Raw genomic sequence first — 20,766 nt, forward strand, 5'->3', positions numbered from 1 at the left:
CAAGGAAAGCATGGCACTAGGTCAAAATCTGGAAATGAGCTCAAGGAGAAGTGCTGCTATTCTCTACCTACTGATTACAGTACTCAGTTCACTTCATTCCCCTGCTAACACCCTTGACTTAATACTTATTGATATCACCACTATCCAGCTACTAAACATAATCAAGGAAGCTTGAGGTTTTTTTCTTCATGAAAGATTAAGAGAGAACTTTGAAAGCAAAAACCTATTTATAGTTACATCCTCTTTCCTTAGGAAATGGCTTTAAAAATCATTTAAGTATAATTGACTACTTATTTCTTAAGTAACTTCTCTAATTTTAGAGACCTTCTACTTTATAGAGAAGAAGCATTTACTTACAGTGTTCCTCAGTGCCCCTTTCCAGCTGGCTCTATCTGGGATGAAGTAGGTGAGAGGATCACTGAGAGTCAATATAAAGCTTTATTATTTTAGGAACCCACACATATTTCAAGCCTTAATGAGAAGGAAAAGAAAACTGGTTTCTATCATAGCCTAGACAATTGAGATTAGACAGAAAAAATTTTCTAATACTTTAGGGAGAAACACTGCATGATCTTCTTTTTGGAACATCTTTAAAAATAGGATAGATTCTCATTTATCCAGAATGTCATAGACAACGTCTATCATAGAGGAAGGTAGATTAACCAAATATTCTATAAGGGTCTTCTCTATTGTCAAGAATTCTACGATACAGAGGGCCACATGGTATCATATCTCACTTCAAGAAAGAACATGCCATGTTCTTTCTAGGCAGCCTCCAGTGAATGACTGAGCATAGTGAGAATAATAAAGCCTGGCCATTTCTGGCCAGTGTGGAACTTCTACAGGTTATTACTGTGCCAAAGCCGCCTGTTGGCCTGGGTTAGACTTCTCAGGGCTGCAATATTGTCTGAGGCTCTTCTTAACCGATTTTCCTTCTTTTTCTCTTTTCTTGAAGAGATGTGAGAACTATATTATGACCTGAAGGTTTTGCCTGCCCATGTCTACTCTTTCCTTTTATCCTTCACAGGTATCACCCCTGTGAAGAACAACTCTTGTAATTCTAAGTTCATCTTGGTGTTGCTTCCTAGAGCAGCCTCCTTCAGGTTGATTTATGAATGACAGAACAAGGGATGGGCCACAAACATGGTCACCATTAAAAACAAAAGAAAATGATGATTTGATTAAAGACTTAAATATAAATATCCAACAAGTTCAGTGAGCTGCAAGAGGGATAAACTCAAAGAGACCCACACTGAGACACAGTAGAATCAAACTACTAAAAGACAAAGACAGAAATAATCTTGAAAGCACAGCAAGACAGAAGTGACTTGTCATATACAATGGATTCTCAATGAGATTATCAGCAGATTTCTCATTAGAAGCTTTAGTGACCAGAAGGCAGTGGGCTGATACATTCAAAATGTTGAAAGAAAAAAACCTGTCAACTAAGAATCCCATATCCAGCAAAACTGTCTTTTCAAGAGTGGGGAAGAAATGAAGACATTCACGGATCGACAAAAGTTGAGAGACTTTGCTACCACTAGACCTGCCCTATGAGAAATCCCAAAGGGACTCCTATAGAGTGAAATCAAAGGATACTAGACAGTCACTCAAAGCCATATGAAAAAATAAAGATCTCAGTAGAGGTAAATATAGGCACAATTATAAAAGCTAGTAGTATTTTAACAATGGCTTGAAACACCACTTTTTTTTAATATGATTTAAAAGATTAATACATCATATTAAAATTATATATGTTATGACACTGATGAAATTTGAAGACCTCATGCTAACTGAAATAAGAAAGTCACAAAAAAACACTGTATGATTCCACTTAAATGAGGTACTCAGAGTAGTCAAAACCATAGAGAAAGAAAGTAGAATGGTGGTTGCCAGGGCTGGGAGGGAAGGGCAGAATGAGGAGTGTTAGGGAATTTAAATAAATAGTCTTGTTTAGGCTTCAGAGACAAAGGCCTCTGACCTTGCTTCTAACCTGCCTGGACACTGCCCTGACTGGGAATGACTGCCTGCTGTGAGCGCAAAACTCGCAGCACCGTAGATAAGATGGGGGAAGAAATCTTGAGATTGTTGAGCCCCTGAAGGGGTCCTGGCTAACCAAGCCCCAGGCTTCAGTTCAGTTCAGTTCAGTCACTCAGTCATGTCCAACTTTTTGAGACCCCATGGACTGTAGCACGCCAGGCTTCCCTGTCCATCACTAACTCTTGGAGACTACTCAAATTCATGTCCATCGAGTCAGTGAAGCCATCCAACCATCTCATCCCAGGCTTAGCAACATTTCAAGTTTTACAAAACAAAACAAACAGCATTAACAGGAAACCAGGCTTGCAATTTGGTCACAGATTGATGACGATACCAGTTTGCATCCGTCCTGGGATTATAAGTGGGAACCCTGAACTGCAGTCTCTCAAGTCTCACACACAGAGCCAACATGCTGCCTGGGACCCTTTCCCAACTGGGACTCCAGATGTGCTGTGACACGGGACTTTCCAGCGCTGTTTAAGTCTGGATGTTGGTCAAAACCCACTTTGTTGATGTATTCTCTGCTCTTTCTATTTCTCTTCTCTGTTAATATGTTGAAAGTAAGCTAGATAATTCTCTAACATATATCTGTATTATTTATTTGTATATAACGAGTGGCTTATTTTGTTAACAAATCCTCTGAGATGAAAGAAAGTGCAAACTTTGGGCAAAAAAAGGGGTTATTGTTTAATGGGTATAGAGTTTCAGGTTTGCAAGATGAAGAAAGTTCTAGAGGTGGATGGTGGTGAAGGGTGAAAAACAATATGAAGGTGCTTAATATCACTGAACTGTACACTTAAAAATCATTAACAAGGTGAATTTTCTGTTATATGTACTTTACTACTGTAAAGAAAACAAAATCAGAAAGTTTATCACTATATCTGCACTAGAAGAAATGTTAATCAATGTTCTTTGGGCTGAAGAAGTATGGTACCAGATAGAAATGTGGACCTGTGCAAGGTAATGATGAGCTCAAGAAATGGCCAATAAGCATCAGTATCAATAGTCAATCAGGAAATGCAAATCAAAGCTATACTGAGATATTACTTCATACCCATTAAGATGGCTATAATAAAAGAGACAAAATGTAACGAGTGTTGGTAAGACATGGAGAAACTGGAGCACTTATACACTGCTGATGGGAATGTTAGATGGTACAACTGCTTTGGAAAATAGTCTGGCAGTTCTACAAAAAATTAAATATAGAGTTAATATAGGACGCAGTATTTCCACTCCTATGTACATACTGAAGAAAAATGAAAACTTGTTCACACAAAAATGTGTACATGGATGTTCATACCAGCATTATTCATCACAAAGTGGAAGAGAGTCTGACAGTTTCTTATAAAATTAAACATGCACTTGCTCTGTGATTCAGTAATTCCACTGCTAGGTATTTATCTAAGAGGGAAAAAACAGACTGGTATGTGAATACTAGCAGCTGTTTCATAATAGCTGAAAACAACCTGATTATCTATTAACCAGTGGCTAGATAAACAATGGATAGTATATCTATACATACAGGAATATTACTCAGCAGTTTAAAAATGAACTACTGATACAAGAAACAACATGGATAAATCTCAAAAGCATTATTATATTAATAAGTGAAAGAAGCCAAACACAGAGTATATACTAGATGGTTCTATTTATGTAAAATTCTAGAAATGGTTTGGTCATAGAAAGTGGTGGAGTGGGAGGCACTGATAGCAAAAGGTGAGGGAAGGTTTTAGGTTAACGAATATGTTATTTTCTTGATTGCAATGGTTGCGGTTTACAGGTGTATGCCTTTATCAAAGCACATTGAACGCAACTCTTAAAATATGTATTTTATACTGTATTAAATATTTAGTGAAATTAACTTTATAAAAGCAACAAATAAGTTTTAAACATTTGAAAAATGCTCAATCTCACTACCATTAGATGACTGAAATGAAAACTACACTGAGATACCCATTGTCATTTGCATTTGGTAAAGATTTCATAAACATTTGCATGTTTACTAAATGCAAATATTTGACAATATATTCAGTTAGTGAATCTTTGGGAAACTATCTTTCTCATACACTGCTGAGGGAAAAGGAAAATGATGCAATTTCCACTGGGCAGTATCTGGCAACACTGACCAAAATGACTGATGCATCTACTCTCCACCCTTATAATCCCATTTTTGTGACTATCCTACAGAAACACCTGTATAAATATGCAAAGGACTAGAAATAACTCGAGTGCCCATCAACAGGAGACTGGTTAAATAAATTATAGTACATCCACACAACAGAATGCTAGCTGCTCTAAACAATGAGGGAGATCTCTCTGTATGATATGGAAGGATCTCCAGAGGCATTTTAGTAAAAACAGAAAGAAAAAAAGAAAAGGAAGGAAAGGAGGAAATCTGAATAAATATTCAAAATCCTTCTATATGAATGAAGATATGTATACCTTTATTCATAAAGAAGGATAAATAAGAAGTTAATTAAATCAACTTTAAATCAGAGTGCCACCATTCTGGGTTGCCTGGGAGAAATTCTGGTAAAGAATCCTGAAATCTCGCCTGGAAATTCCTTCTTCCCTTCCTTCCTCATTTTCTGTCCTCCCTCCAGCACCCTCCTTCTTTCATTCTTTTCTTCCTCCACCTTCTTTCCTTCCTACCTTTTCTCCTTTCCTTCCTTCCTACAAAATGCATTATTGCCTAGGAAAGAGTTTTGGAAGAGAAGAAGAACATTGGCTCCTTGGGTAGGGCATCAAGAAATCCAGTGGCTATAATTTCCTTGATACCGAGGAGGTGGGGGGTGTAGGGCCCAGGGAGTTACAGTAAAAAAGACAAGCTCCAGTGAAGGAGATCGCTCAGCAACAAGCAACGTTACTCGTCTTAGGTGTACAAGAGCAAAGGCTGCAGCAAAACCACCTCTCTTTGAGCGGAAAGTCTGAAACCACCCTCTGTGTGACACACTGGCTCTTGCTACAATCTGCCTTGGGTTTGCTCATTTTGCCCACCACTTCAGAGGCTGACTGTGCTGAAAAGACTGGAAGCTGTACACACTGAAGCCTAAACCATATTTTAGTTCTCTCTGATATGTGGCTCCCACTCCCCACTCCTCACCACTGGTTGAGGCTATAAAGCAACTTCATTTTGACGATTAAAAATGCCCATATTGGTTGTATTTTTGTAAGACTCTTTTTTCTTTAACAAAACCCATTATATTTTTCATATTAATCATTCCCTGTGGGGAGGAAGTGAATAGAAACATATCCTATCCTCTATACTCAAATTTCTTTCTCCACACTCTGGCAAGGCAATAGGAAAAGGCGGGCAAGAAAAGAGTAGCACGTGCTCAGCGCCCAGCTGTAAAATGCAGCTCACTTCAAAATGAGAAGTCAGAAATAACAGAACTTTACTACCTCTACTTTCTGTTCAGTACCCACAGGTTTTCCAGGAGAGTGGTTTCCAAGATGCTTATTCTCTTGAGCTTCACAAGTTCGTCTTTTAAGTCGTTCAACCTGAAATACAAAAGCATTTTAAATACAAAGTGGGAGGGGGTTGCTTTATTTAAAAAATAGATAGGTTATACATGAATACATTCTTTGTGCGAAAAATTTAAACAATATATAGGTATATAGACTAAAAAGTGATCTTTTCCTTCACATAACTTTGTGCCACAATTTCATTTCCCTTTCCAGAAGTAACAATGTTTCAGATATACCCTTCCTGAACTTTATCTCACATGTATGTACGCGTGTTGTTGTTCAGTCGCCCAGTCATCTCCAACTCTTTGTGCCTGTATATATATATATTTTGTGTGTGTGGGGGCGGCTGGTTTCCCTGGTAGCTCAGATGGTAAAGAATCTGCCTGTAATGTAGGAGACCCAGGTTCAATCCCTGTGTTGGGAAGATCCCCTGGAGAAGGGAATGGCTACCCACTCTAGTATTCTTGCCTAGAGAATTCTATGGACAGAGGAGCCTGATAGGCTACAGTCCATGGGGCTGAGAAAGACACAGACACGACTGAGCAAACATATATAAATATATATGTGAAGTGAAGTCGCTCAGTTGTGTCCGACTCTTTGTGACCCCATGGACTGTAGCCTACTACGCCCCTCCGTCCATGAGATTTTCCAGGCAAGAGTACTGGAGTGGGTTGCCATTTCCTTCTCCAGAGGATCTTCCTGACCCAGGGATCGAACCCAGGTCTCCCGCACTATAGGCAGATGCTTTACCATCTGAGACACCAGGGAAGTCCAAATATATGTATATATATGTAAAACATATACAAACATGTTTAAAATACATTGAATATATTTTATCAGTATTATATGTACAAATTTATAGAGATTTAGACAACTTGAACAGTGTTTATTTATTCTTATGATTGCATTTTAAAATTATGATAAAATATACATAACACAAAATTTACCATTTTAACCGTTTTTAAGTATATAGTTGAGAACAACTAAGCATATTCACATTATTATGCAACCATCACCGCCATCCATCTCCAGAATTCTTCTCATCTTGCAAAACTGAAACTCTAATCATTAAGCAATAACTCCTCATCCTGCCCTTCCCCACAGCCCCCCAGAAACCACTATTCTACTTTCTATCTCTGTGATTTTTGACCACTTTAGGTACCTCATATAAATGGAACTATGCACTATTTGTCTTTATGTGACTTGTTTAAGTAGTATAGTGGCTTCAAGTTTCACCTATGCTGTAACATATGTTAAAATATCTTTTCTTTTTAAGGCCCTATTACACACACACACACACACACACACACACACACACACACACACACACCATACTTTGTTTATCCATTCATCTGTCAATGGATACTTGAGTTGCTTCAACTTTTTGGCTATGAATATGAGTGAATAAATCTCTTCAAGTGCCTGCTTTCAATTCTTTTGGGTATATAACCAGAAGCAGAACTGCTGGTAACTCTATGTTTACTTTTTAAAGGGAGTACATACCGTTTTCGAGTGTGTCTGAACCATTTTACATTCTTAACAACGATATACAAAGGGTTCTAATTTCTCAACATCCTCATCGACATTTGTTATTTTTTATTGTTTTGATAATAGCCATCCTAATGAATAACTACTCATTCTTGCAACAAAATTTCTTGAGCACTTAGAGTGTGTGCCAGGCATTGTTTTACATACCAGAGAGATGACTGTGAAATGAATAGAACTAAAATTGAAGTGACATAACACTCCAGTACTCTTGCCTGGAAAACCCCATAGACGGCGGGGCCTGATAGGCTACAGTCCACGGGGTCGCTAGGAGTCAGACACGACTGAGCGACTTCACTTTCACTTTTCACTTTCACACATTGGAGAAGGAAATGGCAACCCACTCCAGTATTCTTGCCTGGAGAATCCCAGGGACGGGGGAGCCTGGTGGGCTGCCGTCTATGGGGTCGCACAGTCGGACACGACTGAAGCAACTTAGCAGCAGCAGCAGCAGCATAGTATATCTAGAACCTGGAAGTGCATATTAAAAATGATTCAAAAACATAATACAACTAAGTGTTTAGTATTAACAAACTCAAACTTTGGTAAATGTAAAAAGCATAAACTATTATCTAAATCCTTATTAAAAAGAAAAGATCCTATTGAAGCACAATAGCAATAACATTACTGTTCAGCATATGTGGTTAAAATGTATGAAGCAGAAACACTGATACAAAGCATCCAGGTCAAAGTATAGCATCTACCTGCCATGTTATAGCCACCAGAATCAGACTTCACTAATGACCAATGGATGATGTATTATCCATCTAGGCGGCTCTAACTGCTGTTAGTCTATACACATTTAAATTAACTCTAGGAACAAATTTAATTAAACAACTTACCTCTTCTCCAAGTACTTTTTTTTCTGAGTCAAGTGATCGAACCCGATTTCTTAGAGCCAGAATTTCCTCATCCAGTCTCTGATTATGTTCTTTTGCTTTCCGTAGGTCAACTGAGTCTAAAACAAAGAAAATGCAATTGATTCAATTGGACTGAAGTTTTTTCCAATTAATTTATTTATTTTCTGCTGCACTAGTCTTCGATGCTGTGCGTGGTATTTCTCTAGCTGCTGAGAGCGGGTGCTACTCTTCGCTGAGGTGTGCAGGCTTCTCAGTGCAGTGGCTTCTCTTGTGAAGCAGAGCCTCAGTAGTTGTGGCACACGGGCTTAGATGCCCCATGGCATGTGCGATCCTCCTGGACAGGGATCCAGCCTGTGTCCCCTATATGGGCAGGTAGATTCTTAATTACTGGACAACCAAAGAAGTCCATGGATTGAAGTTTTAATTTGGGGGCATTAAGTCTAAAAATGGAGGAAGTGCTATTTCCTGCTCTTCTTGTCAGTTCTACCATGTCTCTGCACATGTGATTCTCTGCAAAGAAGAGCTGCTAGACTCTCAAGTCCAGCCCTAGAATGTTGTACCAACTCACGAAACAGAACAGAATGTTTTGTCAATTCTCATGCCGGTCTAGTGAGTTGGACTTTTTCAGAGCAGTGTTTCCAGCAATAGAGGTTCTTCCAGGACCCGGAATTTTAAAACAATTGAACCTGCCTTCTAAAACCCAAATGACCAAGAAAATCATCTTCCTAGGCTCCTGTGGTCCCATCTCTCTTACATGCATGTATGCTCAGTCGCTTCAGTCATGTCCAACTCTTTGTGACCCTATGGACTGTAGCCCACTAGGCTCCTCTGTCCATGGGATTCTCCAGACAAGAGTACTGAAGTGGGTTGCCATGCCCTCCTCCGGGGATCTTCCCAGCCCAGGGATTGAACCTGCAGCTTTTACATCTCCTGCATCGGCAGGTGGGTTCTTTACCTCAAGCACCACCTGGGAAGTCTCTCTTACACACCTCTTGTGTTCCTTGGTACTTCTCCTGCACTTGTTAACGGTAGGACCCCACAGACAGCTGATGCACTGAGCTAGGAGCAGTGAACAGACTGGCCAAGTGAAATCAGATTAATTCACCCAAATCCTCTTTCTCCTGTAGCACCTCTGCCTGTAGGCCACTCTCACCTCAGCACCTCATGTTGAGATCTGCTCTTTGTAGCACTCATCAAAGTTTCAACAGTATAAACGTGTTGCTGGTAATTTTCTTGGATCAGCAGCTGCTTCTTTTTTTCATTTATGTTTTTCCTATTTTTCTTTTGATGCTGTAAAGTTTCCTTTGTCTTCCTTCTTCCTTGCCTGTTTGGTTTTTAACTTGTATTGATTTTTTCTTTCTTAATTTTTTTGTTTCCCTTGCTATCCCCCTTTTCTCCTTAGCATGTGAATTTTTAACTTGAAAAATGCTGAAAACATGCCAAAAAGAAAAAAAAAGTAATTCAAAATCCATATACATATATGGAAGGCAAGATTTGTTCTAACCTTTGCATATGCAGTTTAAAAAAATTCGAACAGTGTTCCACAACACTGTCTGCAAATTTACCACCTGTGAATACATCACGGACATCTTTACAGGATAGTATACCTAGTGTCGTCTTATGTGGAACTCTTTTTTAATTGAGGTATAATTTATATACAATATAGCAAACATATCCTAAGTGCTCAGTTTAATGAATTTTGAAAATTTTATATACTTGTGAACTTGCCTTCCAAAAGATACAGCATATTTTCATCAAACCATAATATATCCTCAAATCCTTTTCAGTCGGTTCTCCACTCCCACCCACCCCTACAGCCACTTTCTATCACAGAGACTATTAATAGTTTTGCTCATTCTTGGTTTTCATATAAATTAAATCTTACAACACACATGTTTGTTTCAGGCTACTTTCACTCAATATATACAGTACTGGGGGGATTCACCTGTATTTTGTTGATAATTTGTTCCTTTTGAGTCCATCTTATTAATATACCATGATTTGTTAATGCAGTACCTCATCTTGTTCTGCATAGTAAGCCACTGTCCAAATTGCCATTTCAATGTCACTTTCCCCCTACTGATGAATATTTAGGTTTGCTGCCAATGCTTATTCTTGTAAACAATTATATAAGGATTTTCCTTGTTCATCAATCTCTAAGTCCTTATGACATTATTTCCCCAAAAATAAATCCCTAGAAAGAAATGACATAGCTGGATCAGAAGACATGCGCATTTAAAAAATCTGACAGAGCCTGCCAAATTATTCTTCAGAAAGATTGTACAAAGCTATACTTTCACAATGGCATTGTCTATTTCTCTATAGTATATATTACCAGTATTTTTAATTTTCACAAATCTTCAAAATACAGTTTTACATAGGTCACTAAAATTAGTACTGTTCTGCTTATCACAAATGGAATACAGGCTTTTTGTTTTTTAAAACATCAAGCTAGGGCTTCCCTGGTGGCTCACCGGTAAAGAATACGCCTGCCAATGCAACAGACATGAATTCTATCCGTGATCCAGGAAAATCCCACATGCCACAGAGCAACTAGGCCCGAGCACCATGACTATTGAGCCTGTGCGCTAGTGCCTGGGAGCTGCAACTACTGAACCTCAGGTACTCTAAAGCCCATGCTCTACAAGGAGAAGCTACTACAAACAGAAGCCCACGCACTGCAAATAGAGAGGAGCCCCTGCTCTCCATAACTAGAGAAAAGCTCGTGAGGTAACATAGACCCAGCACAGTCAATAATAAATAAATAAATAAAATTACATTTTAAAAATCAACCTATACAGTTAGGTTCAGAGCAGATATTCTCATCCAACCCTTAACTACCCTGACCTGAAATAATGTTGTTAACGTGCGTGTGTGTGTGTGTGTGTGTGTGTGTTCAGTCACTCAGTTGTGTCAGACTCTTTGTGACCACATGGACTGTAGCCCACCAGGCTCCTCTGTCTGTGGGATTTCCCAGGCAAGAATACTGGAGTGGGTTGCCATTTCCTCCTCCAAGGGATCTTCCCGACCTAGGGACTGAACCCACATCTCCTGCAGGTGGATTCTTTACCACTGAGCCACCAGGGAAGCCTATCCTTTGGTTACCTAGGGACTTTCCAAAAGTCTTCATGTCATGACAAAAGACACCTTTATTAGGGTGAAGACCAAATACATGTTACTTACTATAGATTATAACATCACAGGGTAAATAAACCTAGTTTTATAATTATTTAAAACCAGTAGACATATTTTAAATTATTTTTGTAGCTACTATCATTATAACACTCAAATTTCATTCTATTTCACTATAGCTAGTGTCATTTATACATAGCCAAGTGAGGGTGCTGCTGCTGCTGCTGCTGCTAAGTCGCTTCAGTCGTGTCCGACTCTGTGCGACCCCACAGAGGTGTTGTTAAATGCATTATACAGTGTCTTAACCTCAGTGGTCAGAGAAGGCAATGGCACCCTACTCCAGTACTCTTGCCTGGAAAATCCCATGGATGGAGGGGCCTGGTAGGCTGTATACAGTCCATGGGGTTGCTAAGAGTCAGACACGACTGAGCGACTTCACTTTCACTTTCCACTTTCATGCATTGGAGAAGGCAATGGCAACCCACTCCAGTGTTCTTGCCTGGAGAATCCCAGGGACGGGGGAGCCTGGTGGGCTGCTGTCTGTGGGGTCGCACAGAGTCGGACACGACTGAAGTGACTTAGCAGCAGCAACCTCAGTGGTCCCAGTAAAACATGTATTGTTTGTGTTAACCAAAGGTTTTGTAGTCAGACATTTAGTTCTAATACTTAATGTAGCTTACTGGATAATTCATTTAACCTTGCCACAACTCAGTTGTTTTATCTATGAAATGGTTAGAATAATACTACAACTTGGCATTGATGTTAGGATTAGAGATAATGCATGCAAAATGCCCGATAGAGTATATGTTAGTAAGCAACAAGTGATAGTAAGCATAATAGGACGGTAGAGATAGTAATAATAGAACTAGTAGTAATATCATTAATTATTAAATTTTGTTTAATACTATTACTTAACATAAATTATATTATTGTTTGTTTTATTATTAAATATTATAATATCTGTTAAAATTACTCACCATTTTCGTTCAGCTTTATCAAATTTTCTTTCAATTTCTCAATTTCTAGTTGAGCCTTCTCAAGTGCAGAAGCTAAAAGAAAAAAAGAGCAATCAGTCAGCAAAACAAGACCAGGAGCTAAATGTGGCTCAGACCATGAACTCCTTATTGCCAAATTCAGACTTAAATTGAAGAAAGTAGGGAAAACCACTAGATCATTCAGGTATGACCTAATCAAATCCCTTATGATTATACAGTGGAAGTGAGAAATAGATTTAAGGGCCTAGATCTGATAGACAGAGTGCCTGATGAGCTATGGAATGAGGTTCGTGACATTGTACAGGAGACAGGGATCAAGACCATTCCCATGGAAAAGAAATGCAAAAAAGCAAAATGGCTGTCTGGGGAGGCCTTACAAATAGCTGTGAAAAGAAGAGAAGCAAAAAGAAAAGGAGAAAAGGGAAGATATAAACATCTGAATGCAGAGTTCCAAAGAATAGCAAGAAGAGATAAGAAAGCCTTCTTCAGCGATCAATGCAAAGAAATAGAGGAAAACAACAGAATGGGAAAGACTAGAGATCTCTTCAAGAAAATCAGAGATACCAAAGGAACATTTCATGCAAAGATGGGCTCGATAAAGGACAGAAATGGTATGGACATAACAGAAGCAGAAGATACTAAGAAGAGATGGCAAGAATACACAAAAGAACTGTACAAAAAAGATCTTCACGACCCAGATAATCACGATGGTGTGATCACTCATCTAGAGCCAGACATCCTGGAATGTGAAGTCAAGTGGGCCTTAAAAGCATCACTACGAACAAAGCTAGTGGAAGTGATGGAATTCCAGTTGAGCTATTCCAAATCCTGAAAGATGATGCTGTGAAAGTGCTGCACTCAATATGCCAACAAATTTGGAAAACTCAGCAGTGGCCACAGGACTGGAAAAGGTCAGTTTTCATTAGAATTCCAAAGAAAGGTAATGCCAAAGAATGCTCAAACTACCGCACAATTGCACTCATCTCACACGCTAGTAAAGTAATGCTCAAAATTCTCCAAGCCAGGCTTCAGCAATATGTGAACTGTGAACTTCCTGATGTTCAAGCTGGTTTTAGAAAAGGCAGAGGAACCAGAGATCAAATTGCCAACATCCGCTGGATCATGGGAAAAGCAAGAGAGTTCCAGAAAAACATCTATTTCTGCTTTATTGACTATGCCTAAGCCTTTGACTGTGTGGATCACAAGAAACTGTGGAAAATTCTGAAAGAGATGGGAATACCAGACCACCTGACCTGACTCTTGAGAAATCTGTATGCAGGTCAGGAAGCAACAGTTAGAACTGGACATGGAACAACAGACTGGTTCCAAATAGGAAAAGGAGTACGTCAAGGCTGTATATTGTCACCCTGTTTATTTAACTTATATGCAGAGTACATCATGAGAAATGCTGGACTGGAAGAAACACAAGCTGGAATCAAGATTGCCGGGAGAAATATCAATACCCTCAGATATGCAGATGACACCACCATTATGGCAGAAAGTGAAGAAGAACTAAAGAGCCTCTTGATGAAGGTGAAAGTGGAGAGTGAAAAAGTTGGCTTAAAGCTCAACATTCAGAAAACGAAGATCATGGCATCTGGTTCCATCACTTCATGGGAAATAGATGGGGAAACAGTGGAAACAGTGTCAGACTTTATTTTTCTGGGCTCCAAAATCACTGCAGATGGTGATTTCAGCCATGAAATTAAAAGGCGCTTACTGCTTGGAAGGAAAGTTATGACCAACCTAGATAGCATATTCAAAAGCAGAGACATGACTTTGCCAACAAAGGTTCATCTAGTCAAGGCTATGGTTTTTCCTGTGGTCATGTATGGATGTGAGAGTTGGACTGTGAAGAAGGCTGAGTGCTGAAGAATTGATGCTTTTGAACTGTGGTGTTGGAGAAGACTCTTGAGAGTCCCTTGGACTGCAAGGAGATCCGACCAGTCCATTCTGAAGGAGATCAGCCCTGGGATTTCTCTGGAAGGACTGATGCTAAAGCTGAAACTCCAGTACTTTGGCCACCTCATGCGAAGAGTTGACTTATTGGAAAAGACTCTGATGCTGGGAGGGAATGGGTGCAAGAGGAGAAGGGGACGACAGAGGATGAGATGGCTGGATGGCATCACTGACTGGATGGACGTGAGTCTGAGTGAACTCCGGGAGTTGGTGATGGACAGAGAGGCCTGGCGTGCTGCGATTCATGGGGTCGCAAAGAGTCGGACATGACTGAGCGACTGATCTGATCTGATCTGATCTGATATTTGTGTAAGGAGCAAATGATTAGCAATCAAATTTCAAATGACCCTCTGGAATACTTTCTGATGGCTGTCCTCTGAGTTTCTGCATAAATGTCACCTCCTCCAGGAAGCTTTCCCAAAGTCCCCTCTTAATATTCCTACTACATCTTAGGTTTCTTCCTATCCCTGATATTGTCTGATCATGTAATCTTTCCCTGTTTCCCTAACCAGATTCTATGCTAAAGAGTTTGGACCACTGTAAACAAAAGGAATAGCTAAAAGTTTTTAAGCATGGTATTACAAATTTAGTAAAAAGAAATGACACGCATAAATACTTAAAATTAATGCCTGAAATTAATAATACTTAGAATTTCACCAGTTGTTCCTAGAAATAGCAAAATAGAAAAATTTCAGAAATAACTTTTGGTACTATTCAAGAACTGTATGAGGATTGCAGAATGGCATACAGAAAGTATATGGGGCACAGGAGTCTATTGAATTTGCGTTCTCTAACCCAGGTTTTATCACTTTGCCTCCTGTGGTCTACTCATCACCAATGCTACAGCTGATAGGCCTCCTATAATGGCAAGTTGAGGAATCTCCCAGAAGAGACCAACATGAATCTTACAAGAGATCATTCCCAATCACATAGAAAAGGTACATGAGGCAAAGTCCAGAGGAAACCAGGCACAAGCTTCCAAGAGTCATCTCTCAGCAGTCATACAGGATGGGCTTAATTTCTCCAGCAATGAATTTGACAATTCACATGAAAAGTCTGCCAAGAATATTCATTACAGACTCAGCAGCCAAAGTTTTTATTGGGTGCTACTTACATAGACACCACCTTCTGGTGGCTCAGACAGTAAAGCGTCTGCCTACAATGCGGGGGACCCAGGTTTGAGCCCTGGGTTGGGAAGATTCCCTGGAGAAGGAAATGGCAACCCACTCCAGTACTATTGCCTGGAAAATCCCATGGACAGAGGAGCCTAGAAGGCTACAGTCTATGGGGTCGCAAAGAGTCAGACACGACTGAGCGATTTCACTTTTCTGCCCAGAACATACCAAAATTTCAGACTCTCAGAACGAAAGCAGGTTTTTAGCATAAACCACATTGTACAAACAGGTCAGGCACAGTGAGCCACTGTTATAAATTGGGGGAGGGAGGGAACCTTCTCCAAATCCAAGTTTTCAGATGCTGCTGCTAAGTCACTTCAGCTGTGTCCAACCCTGTGCAACCCCATGGATGGCAGCCCACCAGGCTCCCATCCCAGGGGTTCTCCAGGCAAGAATACTAGAGTGGGTTGCCATTTCCTTCTCCAATGCATGAAAGCGAAAAGTGAAAGTGAAGTCGCTCAGTCGTGTCTGACTCTTAGTGACCCCATGGACTGCAGCCTACCAGGCTCCTCCATCCATGGGATTTTCCAGGCAAGAGTCCTGGAGTGGGGTGCCATTGCCTTCTCCATCTCAGATGCTAGCCAAGGGCTAACCTGACAAACAGGAGTTTCTAAGGACAGCAGGGTCAAGTCTTCTATTTTAACTATTTTCTGTGCAGGATGGATATACATTTTGTTTATCCACTCACCAATGATAGATGTTTAAGTTGTTTCTATGTTTTGGCTAGTACTGTAGATAATAGTGCTTTGAACATTCACATACAACTTTTTTTTAAATGTATTTTATTGAAGTATAGTTGACTTATAATGTTGTGTTAATTTCTCATACAAGCTTTTTAGTGGACATATATCTTCATTTCTCCTGGGTAACATGATAATTTTACACTTAACACCTTGAGAAAATGCCAAATTGTTTTCCAAAGTGTCTGCACCATTTTATATTCCCATCAACAATGTTCCAATTTCTTCACATCCTTGCCAACACTTGACATTATCTTTTTTATTATAGCCATTTTAGTGGGTGTGGAATGGGATCTCATTGTAGATTTAATTTGCACTTCCCTAGTGATCAATGATTTTGAGCATCTCTTCATGTGCTTTTTGGCCATTCACATGCCTTCTCTAAAGAAATGTCTACTCAAGTTGTTCATTTTAAAGTTGGACTGTCTTTTTATAATAACATAAAAGAATGCTGCTGCTGCTGCTGCTGCTGCTAAGTAGCTTCAATCATGTCCGACTCTGTGCGACCCCATAGACGGCAGCCCACCAGGCTTCATTGTCCCTGGGATTCTCCAGGCAAGAACACTGGAGTGGGTTGCCATTGCCTTTTCCAACATAAAAGAATATATATAAGTAAGAATTCTTCATATAGTCTGGATATGAGTTCTGCATCAAACACATGATTTGCAAACATTTCTCTCAGTCCACGGTTTGTCTTTTTACTTTCCTATTGGTATCTTTTGAAGTACAGAAATTTTAATTTCAATTAAGTACAATTTATTAGGCTTTATTTTATCACTTTTGCTTTTGGTTATATCTAACATATAATTGCCTATGCCCAGATCATAAAAATTCACTCTATGTTTTTTTCTAAACATTTATAGTTTTAACTCTTGCATTTAGCTCTGTGGTCCATTTTGAGTTAATATTTGTGTAGGCAAAGCCCTGCCCATCAGAGCAAGACCCAGATTCCCCTCCAGCCAGTCACTCCATTCAGGAAGCTTCCACAAGCCTCTTATCCTTATCCATCAGAGGGCGGACAGAATGGAAGCCACAGTTACAGAAAACTAACCAAACTGATCACTTGGATCACAGCCTTGTCTAACTCAATGAAACTATGAGCCATGCTATATGTAGGGCCACCCAAGACGGACAGGTCATGGTGGAGACTTCTGACAAAATGTGGTCCACGGAGAAAGGAATGGCAAAACACTTCAATATTCTCGCTTTGAGAACCCCGTGAACAGTATGAAAAGGCAAAATGATATGATACTGAAAGATGAACTCCCCAGGTCAGTAGGTGACCAATATGCTACTGGAGAAGAATGGAGAAATAACTCCAGAAAGAATGAAGAGACAGAGCCAAAGCGAAAACACCACCCAGCTGTGGATGTGACTGGTGATGGAAGAAAAGTCTGATGCTGTAAAGAGCAATATTGCATAGGAACCTGGAATGTTAGGTCCATGAATCAAGGTAAATTGGAAGTGGTCAAACAGGAGATGGCAAGAGTGAACATCGACATTTTAGGAATCAGTGAACTAAAATGGACTGGAATGGGTGAATTTAATTCAGATGACCATTATATCTACTACTTTGGGCAAGAATCCCTTAGAAGAAATGGAGTAGCCCTCATAGTCAACCAAAGAGTCCGAAATGCAGTACTTGGGTACAACCTCAAAAATGACAGAATAATCTCTGTTCATTTCCAAGGCAAACCATTCAGTATCCCAGCAATCCAAGTCTATGTTCCAACCACAAATGCCAAAGAAGCTGAACGGTTCTATGAAGACGTTCTAAAATTAACACCAAAAAAGATGTCCTTTTCATCATAGGGGACTGGAATGCAAAAGTAGGAAGTCAAGAGATCAGATCAGATCAGATCAGTCGCTCAGTCGTGTCTGACTCTTTGCAACCCCAGCACGCCAGGCCTCCCTGTCCCTCACCAGCTCCCGGAGTTCACTCAGACTCACGTCCATCGAGTCAGTGATGCCATCCAGCCATCTCATCCTCTGTCGTCCCCTTCTCCTCTTGCACCCAATCCCTCCCAGCATCAGAGTCTTTTCCAATGAGTCAACTCTTTGCGTGAGGTGGCCAAAGTACTGGAGTTTCAGCTTTAGCATCATTCCTTCCAAAGAAATCCCAGGGCTGATCTCCTTCAGAATGGACTGGTCGGATCTCCTTGCAGTCCAAGGGACTCTCAAGAGTCTTCTCCAACACCACAGTTCAAAAGCATCAATTCTTTGGCGCTCAGCCTTCTTCACAGTCCAACTCTCACATCCATACATGACCACAGGAAAAACCATAGCCTTGACTAGATGAACCTTTGTTGGCAAAGTAATTCTCTGCTTTTGAATATGCTATCTAGGTTGGTCATAACTTTCCTTCCAAGCAGTAAGCGCCTTTTAATTTCCTGGCTGAAATCACCATCTGCAGTGATTTTGGAGCCCAGAAAAATAAAGTCTGACACTGTTTCCACTGTTTCCCCATCTATTTCCCATGAAGTGATGGAACCAGATGCCATGATCTTCGTTTTCTGAATGTTGAGCTTTAAGCCAACTTTTTCACTCTCCACTTTCACCTTCATCAAGAGGCTTTTTAGTTCCTCTTCACTTTCTGCCATAATGGTGGTGTCATCTGCATATCTGAGGGTATTGATATTTCTCCCGGCAATCTTGATTCCAGCTTGGGCTTCTTCCAGTCCAGCGTTTCTCATGATGTACTCTGCATATAAGTTAAATAAACAGGGTGACAATATACAGCCTTGACGTACTCCTTTTCCTATTTGGAACCAGTCTGTTGTTCCATGTCCAGTTCTAACTGTTGCTTCCTGACCTGCATACAGATTTCTCAAGCGGCAGATCAGGTGGTCTGGTATTCCCATCTCTTTCAGAATTTTCCACAGTTTATTGTGGAAAGTCAAGAGATACCTGGAGTAAAACAGGCAAGTTTGGCCTTGGAGTACAGAATAAAGCAGGGCAAAGGCTAACAGTTTTGCCAAGAGAATGCAGTGGTCATAGCAAACCAAACACCCTCTTCCAGCAACACAAGAGAGACTATACATGGACATCACCAGATGGTCAATACCGAAATCAGATTGATTCTATTCACTGCAGCCAAAGATGGAGAAAATCTATACAGTCAGCAAAAACAAGACCAGGGACTGTGGCTCAGATCATGTACTCCTTATTGGAAATTTCAGACTTAAATTGAAGAAAGTAGGGAAAACCACTGGACAATTCAGGTATGACTTAAATCAAATCCCTTATGATTAAACAGTGGAAGAGACAAATAGATTCAAGGGATTAGATCTGATAGATAGAGGGCCCGAAGAACTATGGACAGAGGTTTGTAACATTGTATAGGAGATGGTGATCAAAACCATCCCCAGGAAAAAGCAAAGCCAAAAGGCAAGATGGTTGTCTGAGGATGCCTTACAAATAGCTGAGAAAAGAGAAGTGAAAGGTAAGAGAGAAAAGGAAAGATATACCCATCTGAATGCAGAGTTCCAAACAATAGCAAGGAGAGATAAGAAAGCCTTCCTAAGTGATCAATGCAAAGATATACAGGAAAACAATAGAAATGGGAAAGACTACAGACCTCTTCAAGGAAATTAGAGATACCAAGGGAACATTTCATGCAAAGATGGGCACGATGAAGGACAGAATGCTATGGACCTAACAAGAGCAGAAGATATTAAAAAGAGGTGGCAAGAATACACAGAAGAACTATACAAAAAATATCTTCATGACCCAGATAACCACTATGGTGTGATCACTCACCTAGAGCCAGACATCCTGGAATGTGAAGTCAAGTGGGCCTTAGGAAGCATGACTATAAACAAAGCTAGTGGAGGTGATGGAATTCCAGCAGAGCTATTTCAAATCCTGAAAGATGATGCTGTGAAAGTGCTGCACTCAATATGCCAGCAAATTTGGAAAACTCAGCAGTGGCCATAGGACTGGAAAAGGTCAGTTTTCATTCCAATTCTAAAGAAAGGCAATGCCATAGAATGTTCAAACTACCACACAATTGCACTCATATCACATCCTAGCAAAGTAATGCTCAAAATTCTCCAAGCTAGGCTTCAATAGTACATGAACTGAGAACTTCCAGATGTTCAAGCTGGATTGAGGAAAGGCAGAGGAACCAGAGATCAAACTGCCAACATCTGCTTGATCACAGAAAAAGCAAGGTAATTTCTGAAAACATCTACTTCTGCTTCATTGACTATGCTAAAGCCTTTGACTATGTGGATCACATTAAAATGCAGAAAATTCTTAAACAGCTGGGAATACCAAACCACCTTACCTGCCTCTGAGAAACCTGTATGCGGGTCAAGAAGCAACAGTTAGAACTAAATATGGAACAATGGACTGGTTCCGAATTGGGAAAGGAGTATGTCAAAGACATATACTGGCACTCTGCTTATTTAACTTATATGCAGAGGACATAATGTGAAATGCCTGGCTGGATGAAGCACAAGCTGGAATTAAGATTGCCGGGAGAAATATCAATAACCTCAGATATGCAGATAATACCACCCTCATGGAAGAAAGCGAAGAGGAACTAAAGAGCCTCTTGTTGGAGGTGAAAGAGGAGAGTGAAAAAGTTGGCTTAAAACTCAACATTCAAAAAACAAAGATCATGGTATGTGGCCCCATCACTTCATGGCAAGAAGTTGGGGCAACAATGGAAACAGTAACAAACATTATTTTCTTGGGCTCCAAAATCACTGCAGATGGTGACTGCAGCCATGAAATTAAAAGACGCTTGCTCCTTGGAAGAAAAACTATGACAAACCTAGACAGTGTGTATTAAAAAGCAGAGACACTACTTTGACGACAAAGGTCCATCTAGTCAAAATATGGTTTT

General features: G+C 40.0%; 1 protein-coding gene across 4 annotated transcripts in view; it reads right to left on the reverse strand.

Annotated features, from left to right (window-relative positions):
• Positions 1-20,766, reverse strand: part of CCDC30 (coiled-coil domain containing 30) — a 145,868-nt gene that overhangs the window by 92,906 nt on the left and 32,196 nt on the right. For all 4 annotated transcript variants that reach the window (XM_027537600.1, XM_027537599.1, XM_027537597.1 and 1 more), the window contains exons 7-9: positions 12,023-12,094; positions 7,896-8,011; positions 5,443-5,541 (exon numbers count right to left, since the gene is read on the reverse strand). In XM_027537600.1, coding sequence (XP_027393401.1) covers positions 5,443-5,541; positions 7,896-8,011; positions 12,023-12,094 — 287 coding nt within the window. The remainder of the gene's footprint in view (positions 1-5,442; positions 5,542-7,895; positions 8,012-12,022; positions 12,095-20,766) is intronic.

The sequence above is a fragment of the Bos indicus x Bos taurus genome, chromosome 3 (genome assembly GCF_003369695.1).
Source record: "Bos indicus x Bos taurus breed Angus x Brahman F1 hybrid chromosome 3, Bos_hybrid_MaternalHap_v2.0, whole genome shotgun sequence".
Classification (NCBI taxonomy): Eukaryota; Metazoa; Chordata; class Mammalia; order Artiodactyla; family Bovidae; genus Bos; species Bos indicus x Bos taurus.